General features: G+C 33.9%; 1 protein-coding gene and 1 long non-coding RNA gene across 2 annotated transcripts in view; one reads left to right on the top strand and one right to left on the bottom strand.

Annotated features, from left to right (window-relative positions):
* The window catches only part of man1a1 (mannosidase, alpha, class 1A, member 1), a 219,887-nt gene extending 201,817 nt beyond the window's left edge, over positions 1-18,070 (bottom strand). The window contains exon 1 of the mRNA XM_087298827.1: positions 17,356-18,070. Within this exon, the coding sequence (XP_087154953.1) occupies positions 17,356-17,853 (498 nt within the window). The 5' untranslated portion in view covers positions 17,854-18,070. The remainder of the gene's footprint in view (positions 1-17,355) is intronic.
* Positions 5,757-9,565, top strand: LOC147839432 (uncharacterized). Its single transcript, XR_015519217.1, has 3 exons — positions 5,757-7,949; positions 8,889-9,131; positions 9,391-9,565. It is a non-coding gene; the product is annotated as an uncharacterized LOC147839432 (long non-coding RNA).
* Positions 18,071-18,898: the final 828 nt, after the last annotated feature.

The raw sequence follows: 18,898 nt of genomic DNA, 5'->3' as shown, positions 1-18,898 counted from the left end.
ATTTTACAAATTAACACTATTGTTCAAAAATAACGTTTTACTCATCTGTAAGCAAGAGGGTTTTGTAAGAAAGTGAAAAAAAAAATTGGTACATCCAAAGACAAAAAACAACCATAATCAGTGCATCAATTTTTTTTTTGTTTGTTCAAAATACTTATTAAAAATGAGCTGAAACAACACCTTTTTTTGACATTTTATTGGGACAACTTAAATTTTTTATGTTCAATTTACATAAATTTGTTAGAAATGTTAAGTTAACTAAATCAATTTGTGTTGAGACAACATGAATGAATTGTGTGGAACCCTGCATTTTTTACAGTGCAGCCGCCTACCAAAAAAATGTATAAATAATGAAAAATAAAAAATATATAATTAAATAGATAAATATGAAATAAATATCAATATATACATAACAAATAAATATATAGAAATAAATAAATAAATAAACTATAAATAAATAAATAAATAAACTAAATATCAATATTTACATAAAGATATAAAATTAAATAAATAAATAAAATAAATAAATAATATAAAATAAATAAATAAATACATTAAAGTTTAATAATAAAATAAACAAATAAATAAATAAATAATAAATAAATGATAAAAATAATTGAAACATTTAAATAATAAATAAATACATAAAAATAAAAAAAATATTAAAAATAAATAATGAAAAATAAAAAAAAATAATGAAAAATAAATAAAAATAAATCAATTAATCAATTAAATAAGTAAAAAGAAGAAACTAGTGTTGGTAGGTTACCACATCAAGAGATTTTGGAAAATGTCAAATATTATAGAAAAATAAACAAAAAAAAGTCCAGCCATAGACTACCAGCAATTGTAATTAAATTAAGTGGTCAGTGCATTTACCAGGCATTCATGAAATCATGCAAACTTGTAACACATGAAAGTAAATTTCAAAATGACATAAAATCTACAGACCAAAACCATCACTCCAGCAAATAAATCACCTGTATCATGCATATGACCAATATTGTCCAACTCATCTGCACAACTGCATCATTAAGCACATTCATTCATTAATTTTCCTTCAACTCAATACCCTATTCATCAGGGGTCGCCACATTAGAATGAATCAACAACTATTTCAGCATATGTTTTACTCAGCGGATGCCCTTCCAGTCACAAGCCAGTACTGGAAAACACCCATACACATTTACACATTCACACATGCTCATACGGCCAATTTTGTTTCTCCAATTCATAGCACGTCTTTGGACTATGAAACCCACACCAACAAGGGCAGAACACGGAAACTTCACACAGAAATGTAAATTGGCCCAGCCAGGACTTGAACCAGACAGCTTTTTGCTGTGAGGAGACTGTGCTAACCACTGAGCCAGCATGCCACCCCTTAGCACATTCAAAAAGCATTAAAATGGCATATTATGTTTCGATCAATGGCAATTCTCTACATAAGCCGAAGCCTCCTTCAATTACACCAGGGAAAACGTGCTTGCAATTTTCGAAATAAGCCAGAGGCACCAAAAGCTACGATTTCAACCTTGAATTTACACCACAGTTAAACCTGATGTGTTGTCATAAAATGAAGTTAGACCTGTAGCAGTCAGCTTTCAGGATCTCTGACCCACGAAAAGAAAACTCTCTCAGATTCAGCGAAGGGAAAAAAAAATCAATCTTTCTGCTTTATCCTTTTGGCTTCAAGATAGGGGAGAAAAAAAAAAAAGGACAGACATTCTGAAAGTTTCGTAAAAACCACAAGCAACAGCCAGCACATGAGAGACTGCCCTACCTCATGGATTTTTTCCCCCTTTAATTGTAAGTCAACCACTAAAATGGCACATATTTTCCTATAAATGCATGGATGTGGGCAGTAATAGATGCTACACTTGCTTGACGATCCTCAACAGCCCGTAGACAAGAGAGACACATATTGACATGACCTTTTTATTAGTGATGGAAAACGGAGCAACACGATTTAACCCTCCTCAGCTGACATGTGGTAAAGCAATGAAGACTTTGCGAAAGGATAATCGATTTTTCCCTCCCCTCCAATACATAATACGAGGCAGTGACATCCATTATTTGTTTAACAGGCTGTGTGAGGGCAATAAAACACCCCGAGAGCAAATATTTAAATGAAATTAACGCCTCGGAACGCTGTAGTAAAAATGGCAGAGTGAACTTTTACCAAATTGGTGTGTCATTGCTTCAAATAACACTTTCTTAATAGATCTGCGCTTTATGGCTTGGGTTGATTTTTTATGGTTCAATGAAAGTGGATTGTGCAAGTCATAAAAACCTATTCAAATTTGTTGTAAGAAGCAAAGAGGGGAAATGGGATTAGTGCTGACATGCTTCTGAGAAGCTTTAAATTTAAATGCGTATAAATCATCGAGGGGAAGCGAAGGTTGAGTTGTATGGTGCACCAGAAGGTTATTGTCTAGTATTGACCCGTCCTCGCTGGAATACAAGAAGAACTTGGCTTGCATACAAAAGGCCATCTACATATTGGAGGAACTGTTGCTGCTGGTACGGATGATTGCCAAATAAAAGAAGACAAACTGTACTTGTGGCTTGCAGCTAACAATTGGGGGATGTAATATTTTGAATCTCAATGTTTTCTTACTATAACAATAGTCAAACAATGAATAAATTAATAAATGACACCAATATCACCAGTAGGTGTCGATTAATGAATAATTTAATAAATAATTTGTTTAAAAATTCATTCAAAGCTGCAGATTCATTTAGGGGGTCTTTTGGAATGATTTATTGAAACATTGACTCACTTGAAGAGATTCAATCAGAATTCAGTGTTTCTTCAAGATGCATATTCTACTCTAGCTTTGTTTGAAGCTATTTTCTTTGAAGGAAAAAAAAGGGGGGGCGTTGTGGGCAGCTTTTAAGCACTTTTTCAAGTACCTATTTTTATTTTCAAGACTGACACAACAAATTAATACAAATTTTACAATTAGAAAATAATATAACAATTGATTAATTAATTAATAATATTATATTGATAATATAATAAACATGTTTGTGAAATGTTTTATTTGTTCATGTTCTCAGAAGGAAGAGAACTGAACATTTGTGCTCACATTAAAATACTATTACATTGCTACAATAATAGAAATTTTAGTAAATAATACTAATATTGATTAAAAGTACATAGTACTCTTTTAGTTAGTTCCATTTGAACGAAAAAACAGCTTTTTTTTTTCTTTAAATGTAAACTTATTGGAATGGTTTAATTGTTTAATCACAAGACTACATATATAGGAATTGGCACTAACAAAGGAACTATGGCCAATTTGTTCTTTTATGACAACTAATCTTTTTAAATACCACTGGTAAAGCTACCCCATACACCCCATATAATAGGGAGACTTTCTTTGGCCATTTTTCAAACAATATTTTCAAGCTTTAAAAGGTTTTAAGTAGTTCTCCTGTCCTTACGTTTCCTGTAAAACTAGACAAGGTCGACTTTGATTGGTCATTTTTCATATTAGTTATATCAGCGCTTGTGAATCATGGCAGTTAGTGTGGGTTTTTCACAAACATCATTTTTTTTCCAGTGTGATAATTGCATAAAAAATCTCCTTGTTATTTTAAGCACTTTCAAGCATATTTTAACAAAACAAGCCAATTTTGATGGTATTGTAGGACTTGAATTTCTAAAAACTTTTTGATTTTGACTGAAATTATATTCATATCATAATATCGCAGACAAACTAAACATTGCAATGGCAGGTTTTTTTTCAAAATCGTGCAGCCCTAATTCTAATAGATTTCACAACAAAATTTTAAAGAAAGAGATAAGACCAGGAGAAACATGGCAATTGTGTATATAGCAGATCTTAAACATAATTGAATGAAATTTTATCATTTGTACTTGTTTATCATTTGCAGAATTCAACGTATTTAGGCGTAAGAAATGTTATCCTTTGTAAATTTAATAAAGTATAACTGTGCCGAAATATTTATACAGTAAAGACTTTTGCAGTGTTATTTTTAAATCAATAATTCAACTGAATACTACTGTATTTGATTGCCCTCAAAAGCATTTGAACACTATTTAATCACACTTTTGTCTTTGCTCTTTTATATTTATTTATGCTTTTGATTTGTTTATTACATTTTATGCAAAATTAACTTCCCTACAGAATTATCCCAATCCATCTTTTTTTTTAAAAATTCCTTCCTAATAGCAGTTTTCAAGTCATCTGGTGAAATTTTATATACAGTAAATCGCAATATTTAATCGCTGAAAAACAAAATCACAATGTCCGATGTATCCAATATCATTCCAAATAACAAATAACCCACCATCACAGAATTGAATTACATATTATAATTCATATTTAAAGTATTTTTTTTTTCAGATTATTACAGTTTTATTGCATTTTCTTGCTAAAATAAATTTGGCCTTGTGAAGAACAGAATCTGCAATTTTATCCTACCAACCCACAAACGAATTGTAACATAAAAATACATAAGAAACAGCTTTAGAAAGCAGAGCTGCTAAACCACAAACCAAATGTTAGCATAGCTTTTAACACACACACACACTTAGCTCAACCCACTACTTTATTTATATCTGAACAATGATGAATGTGTTCACCATAACCTACAGTAAGTGTTTTTAGCACACATTGACAGATTCTTCATGCAAAGCCTGTCAAAACACAATCTTATCTAAACACACTGTTGATTATTTTCGTTGAGTAAATGCCGATCATATTGACTCATTGTTGCATCCTCTCACACATCTCCTGTTCAATTCAAGCTTTGTCTGGGCAGATGTTTATTGCTCCTCTAATCAGCACTGGACTCTGATTTTAGAGTACTCAATTACTGCAAAACCAAGCACACACTATTGCAGGACAAGTGTCCCAATGCTGCCTGAAAACTAATCTCTCTTGCATTATCCATTTCACGTTCATTTGAATAAATCTAATATCTGTCTTGGTGTAAAAAGATTGTTCATTCACAATAGAAAACATGATGAAAAGTCAAAGTAAAATATGCAGGGTTCAACACAATTAATTTAGGTTGTCCCAACACAAATTGATCAAGTTATATTAAGAACTTTAACCTTTTTATGTGTGCGATCACACCAGTGTGATCAGCCTTAGCTGGTTCCGGAACCATACGATCACACCAGTGTGATTAGAACATTTACAGCACACATCATTAACTGCTAAAATAAAAATCTGATGGAGCACGATGAGGTACAGAAAGTAGTGTGCAGAGCTTCTCATAAATCCATGTTTTTAAACAAGTAACATTTATTTTAGGTTTCAGGCATTCAAATACACATGACTGCAAGCAAAACATACCATTTAATGTTTGCAAAATACACACGAATATCTATGGAGACGACAATAATTTTTTTTTACCAATATAACTGGACGATGTGCTTTGTTCACATAAGATACACACTGTTTAAGTTACTTGAATATTTTCTCTATTCCTCTCCCAGATAAACAGTTTCTTACCTTCATGCATTTCGGAAGAAATTATGAATAAACATGAAGTAAATCCAGAAGCTTGGATCTCTCCTGCGATTGTTGCTAAAAAGGCCACAGCTGTGATCAAAAGTTAACGAGAAGTATCCTCAGCTGTGTCCCATCCAGACTTCACTGGATTACAGAAGAGGGTCAAGTCTAGATAGGATACAGCCAAGGATACTCGCGTCAAAAAGCATAAATTTTGTGACACTGTACAACACATAATTTTTTTACATTACCGTAAGGGTTGGGTTTATGATTGCGGTAGGGGTTGACACTAATAAAACACAATTAATGCGTAATTTAAGAAGTAATATTAATACTTCTCGTTAACTTCCGATCGCAGCTGTATCCCTTCTGGCAACAATTGCAGCACCCTTTACTAGTCATATAACAAATAATATGATAATTCTTACGCTTTTTAAAAGACAAAAAAAATCACATATTTGGGAATCGGGGTATCAAAAATTTCACAATATACTTAAAACATTTGTCAATATTCACAGAAAAGAGCAAAAAGAAACAAAATATGATATATACATAGATCATTGGGGCTGGTGGGTCAAGTGATAAAATTGATGTGTCACCATGGCCAATTTGGAAGGCAATGGATTCTAAAGGTGCTTTCATACTTGGTTCAATTGCCTGGTCTAAAAAAATTCTAGATAGGATACCCGGCCGGCCGCAGGTGCAATGTGCACATCAATATACAGTAGACTCATAGTATACAGTAGTACATAGTATATTTTTATGACACTGTATAACAATAATTCATATTTTTACACTAATGTGACAGTTGGGTTTAGGATTAGGGTAGGGGTAGATGTTAAAAAATACAATTTATGGGGTAATTAAATAGATAACATTAATAATATTCTGTACAGCTACTGTTTTTACGGTCCTGTGACGGTGGGTTTAGGGTTGGAGTGGGGCTAGATATTAATAAAATACAATCAATGAAAAATTTAATAAACAACAAAAAAAATTCTCTTACTTCCGGCTGCAACGATATCAGATCTAGCAACAACCTTGTTTTGATTTTACTGAAACTTTTGGTTTTGTTATCAAAACGTTCAAGAGTTCGCACAAACCCCAGACCTCCTCTTTCAGGCTCAGGCTCAGGTACTGTTACATGTGCACCCGAGTTTAGAAGTCAAAGTCCACACAAGCCAAATGTACCATACTCTGATATCAAACGAACCCGGGTGCGGGAAAAAGTACTAGTGTGAGAGCACCCTAAGTAACGATAACAAAAAAAAAATGCAGAAGGGGCAGCTGGAGTGTTTAAAACTCACGTGTGAAAGGGTTAAGTGGATTGAACATAAAACAATTATGTTGTCTAAAAAAAAAAACTCAAGAATTTAAACTCATTTTACAGTAGTTTGAACAAATAGAAAAATCCTTTTTGGAGTGATCCTTGCAACAAATCCGATGTGACATCTCAAGTCAATTGTAAATAACTCTTTGTGTAGCATTTTCCAAAGTTTCCCCTTGCTGGTAGCATCAAAAGCAAAATAAATTCAACAATGAACAACCCTGAAATATCTGAATGTAGTTTTCTGGCCACTGGAGAACATATCTTTAGGCTCAGAAAGATCCAAAATTAAAAGGAAAAGGCCTAGAATGTCTGAGCACAAACTATGCATGAAGCAGCAAAGATATTGCTTGGAGGCATCCATTACATTTCTCAGGACCTAAGGTCAGTCGGACTGCTTCCGGCTAAAAGTGAGACTGACCCAAATAATCTAAGGACCGTCAGTGGTTCACATCTCCAGACAACCTAGTCTGATCACACAGAGGTTGTGCAAGGCCCAAAGATCGTGCTCTCCTCTCCATCAGCAGATTCTACCTCAAAAATCCATGCCTTATTCACAAGTAGTCAAATAAAAGAAAGCCAAATGAATTATTTAGTATTAAAGCACTTCAGCTTTCAGGGGGGCACTATATGACAGAGAGAAAATAAACCAACTTGGAATAAAAGCCTTGAACTAAAAAAAAAGACAGAGAGAGAGAAAGAGAAACCAGAGATACAAAAGAGACTATAGTAAGCTACACCAAAAGACAAAAAGTGTGTTCAGGTGTTTTGCTCGTGGTGCAAATTAAGGCCAAATAGCCAAAGGGCCATAAAAAAAATGATGAAATCCACTAGGCTTTAAGCTGAACAGACAGGAAAACTGGTCTCCAAATCAGCTCATAGGAAAAAAACATTATCAGCAATATAGAATTTTGTATAAATGTTGAAATAAGCAGTTGTTCTCAATTCTGTTCCTCGGGCCACCCCGTCCTGCAAAATGTTTGTATGTCTCACTTATCTGACACACAAAAATCAGTTAATGGATCTCTCAGTAAAGTAATAAATCCGTTTTTACAAAGTTTTTACGCGTTGTGTCACACTCTCTCTAAACATCTGATTCCAAAGAACTTTGAAGCATATGGACACTGTCAGTGATGTTTAGGGGTGTTCGATTTTTAATCGAAATCGATCGAAATTTATGCTCAATTTCGATTATCGAATCAAAAAATAGAATCGTCGATGCTGCCACGCCCCCATGTCACGTCAGCTTGGCTTGCCAAGCGGGAAAAAAACAGGCTTGTTGAAGTGCTTGTTAAACTGCAGAAGCAGGAGACCCGTCGACAGAGCTTAAACCCTCTCCTCTTTCAATGAAGTCGCCGGTGTGTAAGCATTTTGGATTTCCAGTGAGTTATGTTGACAACGTTCGTGTTGTCGTCAAAAAAAAAAAACACAGTTTTGCAAGCTCTGCTATGTACGTATTACGTACGGTTCGTCCGGTAGACAACACCGGCATCGCGATCCTCCACCCGCTCCCGTTGCAAATCCGCTCGCGAAAAGTACACACTCAGACCCTGTTTACACTGTCTTTGTTTTTAAATGGCATTTTTGAACGACAACGATTTGACATCCACAGTGGCGTGTAGCATTTCTGAGCAGCCCTCCTTCCTCTCTACCTCTGAAAATGCACATCACGTGACCACACAGACACAGCCATGCGCTCGAGACAGCAGGTCCAGGCAGTCAGAGGACTGCTTCAATCTTTCACTCACTTGTACTTAGTCATTTTAGCGAACACCTCAGATACTGTTGGCTGGTTCCTGTTGGTTGTGCGTCTTTTTTACCGACGCCATTATAACAACACAGATCACTGCCTATTCACGAGTCCCGCAGAAAAAGTGATTGACAGGTGGTAATTATGTGTGTATCTTGCCTTTATTCATTTACTGTATGATTTGTTTATAGGTAAAACAAAGACCACGCAGGTCAGGTAGTTTAAACGGTAGGTACAAATAATTAATTGGTCATTCATTAATTATTCATAATCGAAAATGTAATCGAATCGAGGATTTGGAGGATCGTGACACCCTTAGTGATGTTACACATTTGTTCTTGTTTCTAAAGAAATGCACGCAGATAGGTATGGCCAGCACTACAGCGCATCTGGTGAGCAACTCCCTTCAGATTCATCCACACGCATGACCATGTTCATTAAAATTGCTTAAACTAAGCGTTCAAACTTTATGAAACATTATAAGGGAATATGAAATTAACTTAAAGGCAGAAGGAATTCACTGTGTTTGACAGCTTGAGACATTCTCTGGCCTTTTCACAGAGTATGTTTACATTGACACCAATACTCCGATTGATTTTACTATGATTAAGACAATACTTTGATTGTAAACAGCAGTTTTTGATTACCCTAAAGGACCACAGGCACCACGGCACAAAATGCGGAGGTTTTTTCTTTTCATTCGGCGTGCGGTATCAAATTCCATTTAAACAACACACGTCCACCAATCCTTCCTAAACACTCGCAACAAATACCTCAGTTTGTCACAGGGCATGAACAATGTTGCTAAATTGTTGTTAAAGTCTAAAAATTAAACACTCGTAACGACATGAAACTGTGGAGGAAACGTGGTTAGCGTGGTGGTTACAATGAAAACAGTTTTTTCTGCAGTAGCCTAAATAAATCTCAAATTAAAAATGCTTTTACATCAGCTGTATTTACAAATATAGCCTAATAACAAACTATTCTTAAGAAATGATAAAAAAAACACAAATTTTTACGTTGTTAACTCCCAAAACACCAGTGACTCATTTATGTGAATGTGTTAAAGAAAAATCGTAAAGTTTATCTGATTATTTAACTGAATTTTACAAAATCAAAGAGGGTATTTTCAACTGCAGGAACACAATAAACCAAGAAAGATCCCAACTTCTGCCAGAAAAGGCAAACATGTTAAAGAAAAAAGGTTAAATACGGAGTCATTTTCCTTCAAACCATTGTACATTACATGAAAATCTTTATTTATTTGTTTTACGATTAATGGTTTTGCTTTATTTTACATAAAACATAATAATAAAATAAATTTAAAAAACACTACAAAAAGTACCGTTAAGAGAACCGTTAAAGTATCAAACCGATAAGTGGTATAGATGAAAGTAGTATTAAAACCTTAACAATACCCATCCCTATATGTCTTTTTGTCCACAAGCAAAATGCAGTAAGAAAAAAAAAACAACAACTATATGCACTTTTAACATTCTGTAGCCTACCCTGGCCTATATATGAACTTGTTACTCTTTAAAAAAAATGCTGAGAATCTTGGCTCCAAGTTCACCTTTAAAAATTTAAGTTTCTTTTTTTAGTAAATTGCGCCACACACTGATAACCTATGAACATCTCAATGAGAATTAATTTATCTTATTAGCTTGAATTGTGCATAATTAATGATGAGAGGAATGAGGTCTGAGCGAGAGGAGATCTCCGACATTTATAATGAATGAGAGGAGCTCAGAGCCCAGATGGGTGTGTGTGATGTGGCCTGCAAGCAGTTCCTGCGGCAGTAGAACATTTCAGGTAGAGGTGAGAAGTCATGAACAAAGGTAGTTCTGTGAATAGTGAGTAAGGCATACTGGCCACCCTAAATGCAAACAGATTCTATTTGTTAAACATTGCTAAAAAAAACATGAACAAATACATGGGGGAAAGGCAAGTTTGAAGCTTTGCAAACTTGCAATGAAACGGCAATTTTCAGCTTCAACTGAAAAAAAAAAAAACTGACAAATATGGACTTTTGTCTGTGCTGTTTTATGCTGATGTGTGAACTAAACTACAAAATGTAGAGCAAGATTTGTGTTTATTACTTTTAAGCAAATTATTATACTGATAGCACTGGTTAACTGAACAAGAATGATAATCTCTTCCACTTGATTTAATACTAATTATAGCAATCAATTAACATGAACAAACATCATAAGGCATGTGTAAAGCTGAGGCATGTGTAAAGCTGACATACTGTACACTAAGAAATTGATCTATAAAATAAAATCTACACCATAATGTAAATGACCAACCCATATAAATATATTAAAACGGTGAATAAAATACACAATTACCAAGTTAAAATGTCAACATGAAATGTTATCAGAGCAGACATAAAGATATCTCCATGCAATTCAAAAGTGTAGACTTGTTTTAGTTTGTCAACTATGCAAAATACATAAATATTGCTTTTAAATAATACAAAAAATAGATATTAAAAGAAAATCACTATCACCATTTATATAAGAACATATTTAAAACATTTATCCATCATTTTGCTTATGCATAATCAATTTACGTAACTAAAAATATAGTTTCAAAATAAGTTTAATATACGTAATAAATAATGTAATAAACAATTTTACTTTACACTCAGATAATAGAGTAGTTAAAAAGCATGAACAAATGCGTGGGGAAAGGTGTGTTTAGAGTTTTGCAAACTTTCAACAAAACAGCAATTTACAGCTTCAGGCCGTTTTAAAGGGTGGATGTTGTTGACTGAAAAAAGTGATGTTTATTTAGCATTTACCATTCTACGCCTCATGCACAAAACGTGGGTAAACTATTTCAGTTAAACACGTCAGCAGTGGGTTTACGATATTGACTTTTCAATTTTTACTGGTAAATATGGACTTTAAAAATCGATGTGTCTTTTTTTTTGTCTGTGCTGTTTTATGTTGATGTGTAAACTAACCTACAAACTGTAAAGCAAAATTTGTGTTTATTACTTTAATATAAAGCAAATTATTGCAATTTTTGATTATATCAGCTCAACTGATAATACTGGTCAACCGAACAAGAATGGTCATCTCGTTCACTTTACTCAGTACTAATTATAGCAATATTTTAACATGAAAAAACATCATAACGAATGTGTAAAGCAATAAGAAATGTGAACGTAGAATGTACACACTAAGAAATTGATCTATAAAATAAAATCTGCACCATTATGCGAATGATCAACCCAGATTTATAGAGAGATTAAACTTTTAAAACAACTTTTTCACAATTTCAACATGAAAAGAGCAGAGCAGAGATTAAGATGCCATAATGCAATTCAAGTGTAGACTTTTCTTTACAGTTTGTCAACTATGCAACCACATGAATAAAATTGCTTTTAAAAATATTGTTTTAATTAATAAAAATAAATAAAATAAAAAAAATCACTGTTCACCATTTATATAAGGACATTTTTTATTTTATTTTAAATAATTTATTTCATAATGCATTTTTATGACTAAAAATATACTTTAAACATAAGCGAATATTATGTAATGAATAATGTAAAGAATAAGTTCATTTTTCAGAATTTTTTTTAAAATATCATTATTAAATTTTACTTTATACTCAGATAATATAGAAGTTTAAACAATTCTCAGTATTTTACATCTACATTTATGACCACTCTTCTTATTTATTAATCAACACATTTCCAACTCCACCACATTTTAGGAACAATTTGAAAGGTGCCTAAACTCCCACAAGTATCTTGTATTTATTTCTCAAAATAAGTTATCTTTTCCATTGTCATGTTTGTAACCATGTCTTTTAGCCAGCATCCTATTATATTTTGTGTACATACATTTTTCCCAAAGTAAAGAAATAATCTGATCTTGAAGAACACATATATTTATGAAAGCACATTTATTTTATTCAAAAGTTTATGAACTGGTGATCGGGCAAATTTTATTCCTTTTACAAAACATTAAACAAAGCAAAAACCCATGCAGAGAGTAAAAAAACAGAACAGCCCTGTAAATGTCACTGTAGCCTATCCATGTTAGATGTTTCCGTTTCCAGCTTTGGGTTATAAAAGTAACAAAAAATAAAATCTCACAGAACCATTTTTTGCATTATAACCTTGAGATCAATTTATTTTCTAAAGGCAATTCTGCTCCTAAAAGGTCAGAGTGTCTGGCGGGGCGAGACAGAGTGCCCACAGTCGTGTCTGACAAGTGAGACCCCAAAGGGTCCAGCTGTGACTGTTTGTTTCCCTCATGTCAGCGATCAATGGATGAAATCCCGCTATTCAGGGGTGAATTATCACCGTTCTCATGCTGAGCCTCTGCATTAAGCAAGAGAGATGAGGGGCTTGTCTGATCCACAGGAACACCAGTGCACTTGTAGAGGAACATTGAGGCTTCCGGATGCACTAATGTGCTTAACTCTTTAACAGTTTAATCTTGGCATTAAAACTTATCCAACTCATTCAACTCTGAGAAGTAAACATGTCATCAACAGGCTTTCCACTGATAGCCATAAACAAAGTGGGTATAACACATTTAGGCCTGTCACAATAATCAATATATCAACTTGTCATGCAATATTTGTATATGCCCTCAATTTTTGGAGTTCCGATATACATATACAAATTCACAAATAACATTAAAGCCATTTTATAAGGACATTTACAGTTAACCGATGTCAAAGTTAACAATTAGACATTTAATGTATAGGACATTTAATAAGATATATAATAGGACATTTACATGATTTTTGACATTAAATTACAGAATCTAAATAACATAAAGAAGGAAAAACATTAGTCTTTTGAAAGTGTTTATAGTAGACGGTATTATTAGAATCAGAAAGAGCTTTATTGCCAGGTATGTTCACACATACGAGGAATTTGTTTTCTTCAATTTTGCTTCTACAATGCAATAGAATTACAGGGACAGGACAAAAAAACAGATAATAAATATATTTTAAAAAGAGAAGTAGGCAGTAAATGCAAATATGCAAATTGACAAGTGCATGTACAGGTACATTCCTATATTACAACTTTAATATATTTTTTAAAAGACAAGCAAGTAGTGAATGCAAATATGCAAAATTGACAAGTGTATGTACAGGTATATAACTATATTATGACATTTTATGTGCAGATGTTGTGCAAATTGGCATGTAAAGTATGTCGTTAAGGCTGTTGCATAATAATTCTATAATCAGTGCCATAAAATGATCTCAAAATGACAATGATATTAGTTATTGCAACAATTTCTGTGATAATATCTCGCACAATAAAAATGCTTTATCATAGCAGGCCTAAACACATTATAAAATAACATGTTCCTGTATTACAATTACATTTCCAGGGAATACCGATGTAACATTAAATTTTTAAATGATTGTAAACCAATTACCGCTACTAAAGTCAATGTAATTGTTACTTGCACTGTAAAACCCAAAAAGTTAAGGTAACTCAAACCATTTGAGGAAACCGATTGCAACAAACATTTAAGTACAAAAACTAATCCAAATGAGTACTGTGAACTTAATTCATTTGAGTAAATGAAGCAATTTGAGGACAGTAAAACCTGATAAATTAAGAGAACTTAAGCCAATTGAGTACTCTAAAACCTAAGAAGCTAAAGAAACTCAAACCATACGAGTTAAACAACTAATCTATATGAACACTGTGAACTTGCTCCATTTAAGCTGAAGTAATGAGGTATTTAATTAACTCATTACCTTCAACACCGGGTTAAAAACTCTTTTAATAGAATTAACTTTCAGTCAATTTTGAGTTACCTACACTCATTTTATTTGAAGTTGACTTTTGGGTTTTACAGTGTATTATACATGGGACAAAACTGGTTTCAAGGTTTACCACGGTTTAGAAAAGTCAAGGTTTTAAAACCGCACAAATTTTCTGGTATTTTGTACGACTATTTAATTTTTTTTTTTTAGGGCAACAGTATTTAAAGCAAAAGGAGCCTCCAAAGTGAAGACCTACTGGTCAGCCCACGATTCAGCAAATATCTAAAAAAAAAAAAAACAAATCGCTTGTACAGCATCCAAAGATATCCAAAGATGTCTTTAGACATTTGAAAAAAGACTTATTTTAGAGCAGTAAACACAATACCGGGTTAACATGAAATCATCTTTTTTTTAAGGTTTTATAGGGTTTCAAAGTAACTTGAAAGTAAAGTAATTAGTATTTGATTACTTTTTACAAGAAGTAATTAGTAATGTAATCAGATTACAAATTTCAAGTAGTAATTAGTCAGTTGTAACCTATTACTGCTTTTTTTCAGTAATTACGCAACACCGACCATAAAGACTTGTGACTTGTGAAAGTCGCAAAATTCATTTTAATGACTAATTTTTAATTTAATAACCAAATAATTTATTTTAATACAAGCAAATATGTGCTCACTAGCATGCAAGGGAGAAAAATAAAAACCCAAAAAATAGGGTGATATTCCAAAGTGACACAATGCAAATTCGAAGGACACGACATGCACAGACACCATTTTCTTATGCAAATAACTGAAACAGACACGCATCATGTAACAAACTAGGAGGAATTCCAACAACCTCTTAAAAAAGGATGGACATAAGGCCAATACAAGTGAAAGGTGCTTTTAATTTATAGCCTTACTATGCTGTCAGTTTTCATCTGCATCTTTACTCTAGCCTGTTTCAAAGTGAGCAACAGAGTCAATCAATAGCAAATTTAATTTAATCAAGCCAATGCAAAGTCTACATGTCATTTAACTCATACTGAGGGATTAATAGACTAGATTGACACTCTAAAAGCATCCATCCTGACAGAAACAAATAATGACAGCCTTGCTTATCCTTCTTTACGAGCTTACAGTACATATTAAGTCATTTTAACCAATATTTTCAGCTAATCTCAACTTCAGATGAAGGAATATCCATCTATAGTTTTAAAACCAACACCATTTTTGCAAAATCAGTCAACTTATTATATTTGTGCATATTATAATGTATTTCCAAAGGTAGAAACGTTTGCAAATATAGTGAAAAATGAGATGAAGACATAAAAAAGGGCAACAAAAATCCAAATAAATGTTTAACAGTATAATAATGCATGGTGCAGGGGGACAAAATGGGCCATTAGGATGTCTTTACATTGGATATTATTAGTCAAGCAATATATATATTAATAAAGCAACTGTGCCCTTGTAACAGAAGGAGCCTTCTTAAGCTCAACAATATAAAGAATGTGGCTTACTACTGTCTGAAATGACAACATATCAGTAATATGATGATGCTTCATGCACCATCACTATATAATTTACACAGTTTATATGTAAACAAAAAATGTCCTGGCAATGTAAAAAAGGCAAACAAACACAACAACAGCATTTGTTGTTGACTAAAACTATACTGACTGACCAAAAAAGAAAAGAAAAAAAACATGGAAAATACCAACTACACTACTATAAGTGAAAAAGGAAGAGCGGTTATTCCATTTAAGTTATATATGTATGCTTGAAACCCTGAAAACAGGTAGTGCTGAAATATAGAAAGCAATACTTTCACTACAAATATTGCCGGAAAAAAATTAAAGTACTGGTTAAAATGCTGTCAGAAATATTTAAAAACTAGGAAATACAGACTGAAATAGAGGCAATGCGCGCACACACACACACACACACACACACACACACACACACACACACACACACAAAAGTGCAAAACAAATGCTACTTTTTCATATTTCTTTTTTTCCTGAAATACTCACAAAAGAATATTAGTAAATGCTGACTGAGCTTGTGAAAATTATTATTTTTCTATTTAAAATGTCCATAAACTGTATGCATGTTAAATACAGTCAATACAATGTGATATTCAGACAGAGCACTAAATGCTAAAACTGACAGATATTTTTGTGAATATTTATTTCTTTTTATTAATTTACTAACTTATTATAGACATTATTCATTTTAAATTCATTCATTTATCTATATATTTATTAGTTTTAAATTAATTTACTGATTTATTATTACTATATTATTCATATCTTACTAATTCACTATTATTTCTGTCTCTCTCTTTAGAGCTGTTAAAACGGAAACTGCCTGTTGGTTTGTTTTAATGTGTTTGTTAGTAGTTAAATTTAACAATGAATGAAAAAATGTTCATAAAACACAACTAAATGGAAAACGGGGGGGGGGGGGGGGGGGGCAGCGACTATGAACTGCAAACCCTACAGAAATAGAGTCAGTAACACTGACAAAAGCAGAAAGCCTGTCTGAACCGCAACTGACAGGCGATGCTTTCCGAAACAGAAAACTGACAGGGGAAAAAACACTGACGTAAACATGTTGACTAAACATTGACAAGGTAAAATGCAAACTGAAATACAGAGTGAAAAAGGGGGGAGCACGGACTGAAACACTGTCGGCGAGTTTCCATGTCCAGCTCCGCGAATGACCGACAGAAATGAATGAGCGCGCGCTCAGCTGTGAGTGACAGGACTTGTCCATCAACCGACCTGTCAGAGCATACAGGTTCAACAACACCACGTTTGCTTATCTACAGCATTACACAACACCACAATGCATTCATTACTCATTGTTTAGCGAACTGCTTCCTGAAACTGACTAACAATAATTTCCTTCGGTCTCCTGCCACCAGGACTAATAACACGCTACAGTGAGAAAGTTGTTTATTTACACTACAACATTTGACATGAAATCCTACAAGAGTTTTTGAAAAGAAGCATAGGTATAAAATACTAAAACACACAATACCTCTTTAATCTTGGCTCTTTTAGCTTTAATGTCAGGATCTGCGGGCTCGTGCCCTGTTGCTCCAGGCGGTCGCACGTACGGTACGAACGGCAAACTGTCATCTTTCACCGGTCGGTTTTGCTCAAATTTAATCTTATCGTTGTTGATGTCCTCCTTGATCTCGTCCGGCCGCTTCTGTAAGGTGTCCTTGGCTTCGAGCAGCGCTTTTTCGTGGTCTTTTCTGATCTTGGCCAAGATCTTCTCATCTTTGCCCGTCCCGGTGCTCGTGTCACTGACCGTACCTGCGCGCGTCTCTGCCTCCACCGAGGACGAGCGGAAGAAAACTCCGCTGAGCAGCTTAGAGGAATCCGGTAAGAAGAAGATAGCTCCGAAACACAACGTGATGAAGGCGCTGAACACTAAAAGCAAGATGAATTTCTCCGTGAGCCTGAAGGAGGTCGGGCTGGCGGACTTCCTATTCGGAGTGGCCGTGAAAGGCAGAAGAGAAGCTACAGGCATTTTCTTCTGCGTTTAAAAGCCCGTCTAAATGTGTCAGATTTTGGCAACAAAGTAACTCCCCGATCACCTTGCGCTGCGCCGCGTTGGGTACCTGTTACATTGAAGTCGAGGTGTCCGAGTAGGACGCGGTAGATCCTATGAAAGAAGTTGATCCCACTGCGCGAACGGGGTCCCAGCAGCCTCAACTGAACCGATCACGCCTGAAACACATCTGTGTAAAGTCTCGTTGGCGGAACGGAAGGAATGGCAGGGATCCATGATTGACAGCGCGCCTTGGCCAATCGCTTTGCGCCGGCGTTGCACAAGTTCGCGGTGGGCGTGGCTTCCGGATTCAGAGTCCACGAGCGTGATGTCTTGTTCAAACTTAATTGGTTATGGACTGGAATTATTCATTGTGGTGTCACGATCATAACGGCGACATTAAAAAATCCTTATGGGAATGTAAGGGCTGGCCAGGTTAAGTTGTTATTTTTAATTCAAACTTTAATTATTATACATTTTCCCTGTGCAGTTTATTAGCATTTAAATCAAAATGCAAAGTAACCCATTTTTTGCCTGTAGCTCCAAATCTAGTTTGAAATGTAGTCAGTAGATATGTAATCCAACAAATAAGGGAGATACATTTTAAGATTTTGCATAATATATATCCTACAAATTCCCAAATTGCTAATTATTTTGATATCTTATTTGTGTGCTTCCTTATCGAGGAAAACTGCAAAAACTGCAAAAACAATAAATAAATAAATACACAAATATATTAATAAATGAGTAAATAAATCCACACATTTGTGCATAAATAAAACAGTTAATATAAAAATATATGCAAATAAATAAATAAATGTATATAAAATTGCACGAATGTTGGGGGGAAAATAAAATGGTAAACTGAAAGTTTATTTTTCCTTCCTTTCAAACATGTCAACATGCTAAGAATAAATGAATAAACATTTATAAAGGGGGAAAATAAACCTTCAATTTAGCAATTTCTTTTTCCACCAATATTTGTGTTTTTATTTTATTATTTACCTGCCTGCAGTATTTATTA

The sequence above is a fragment of the Danio rerio genome, chromosome 20 (assembly GCF_052040795.2).
Source record: "Danio rerio strain M-AB ecotype USA chromosome 20, GRCz13ab, whole genome shotgun sequence".
Taxonomy (NCBI): Eukaryota; Metazoa; Chordata; class Actinopteri; order Cypriniformes; family Danionidae; genus Danio; species Danio rerio.
Note: the sequence above shows the minus strand (reverse complement) of the source record. Positions and strands in the feature narration are given on the sequence as shown.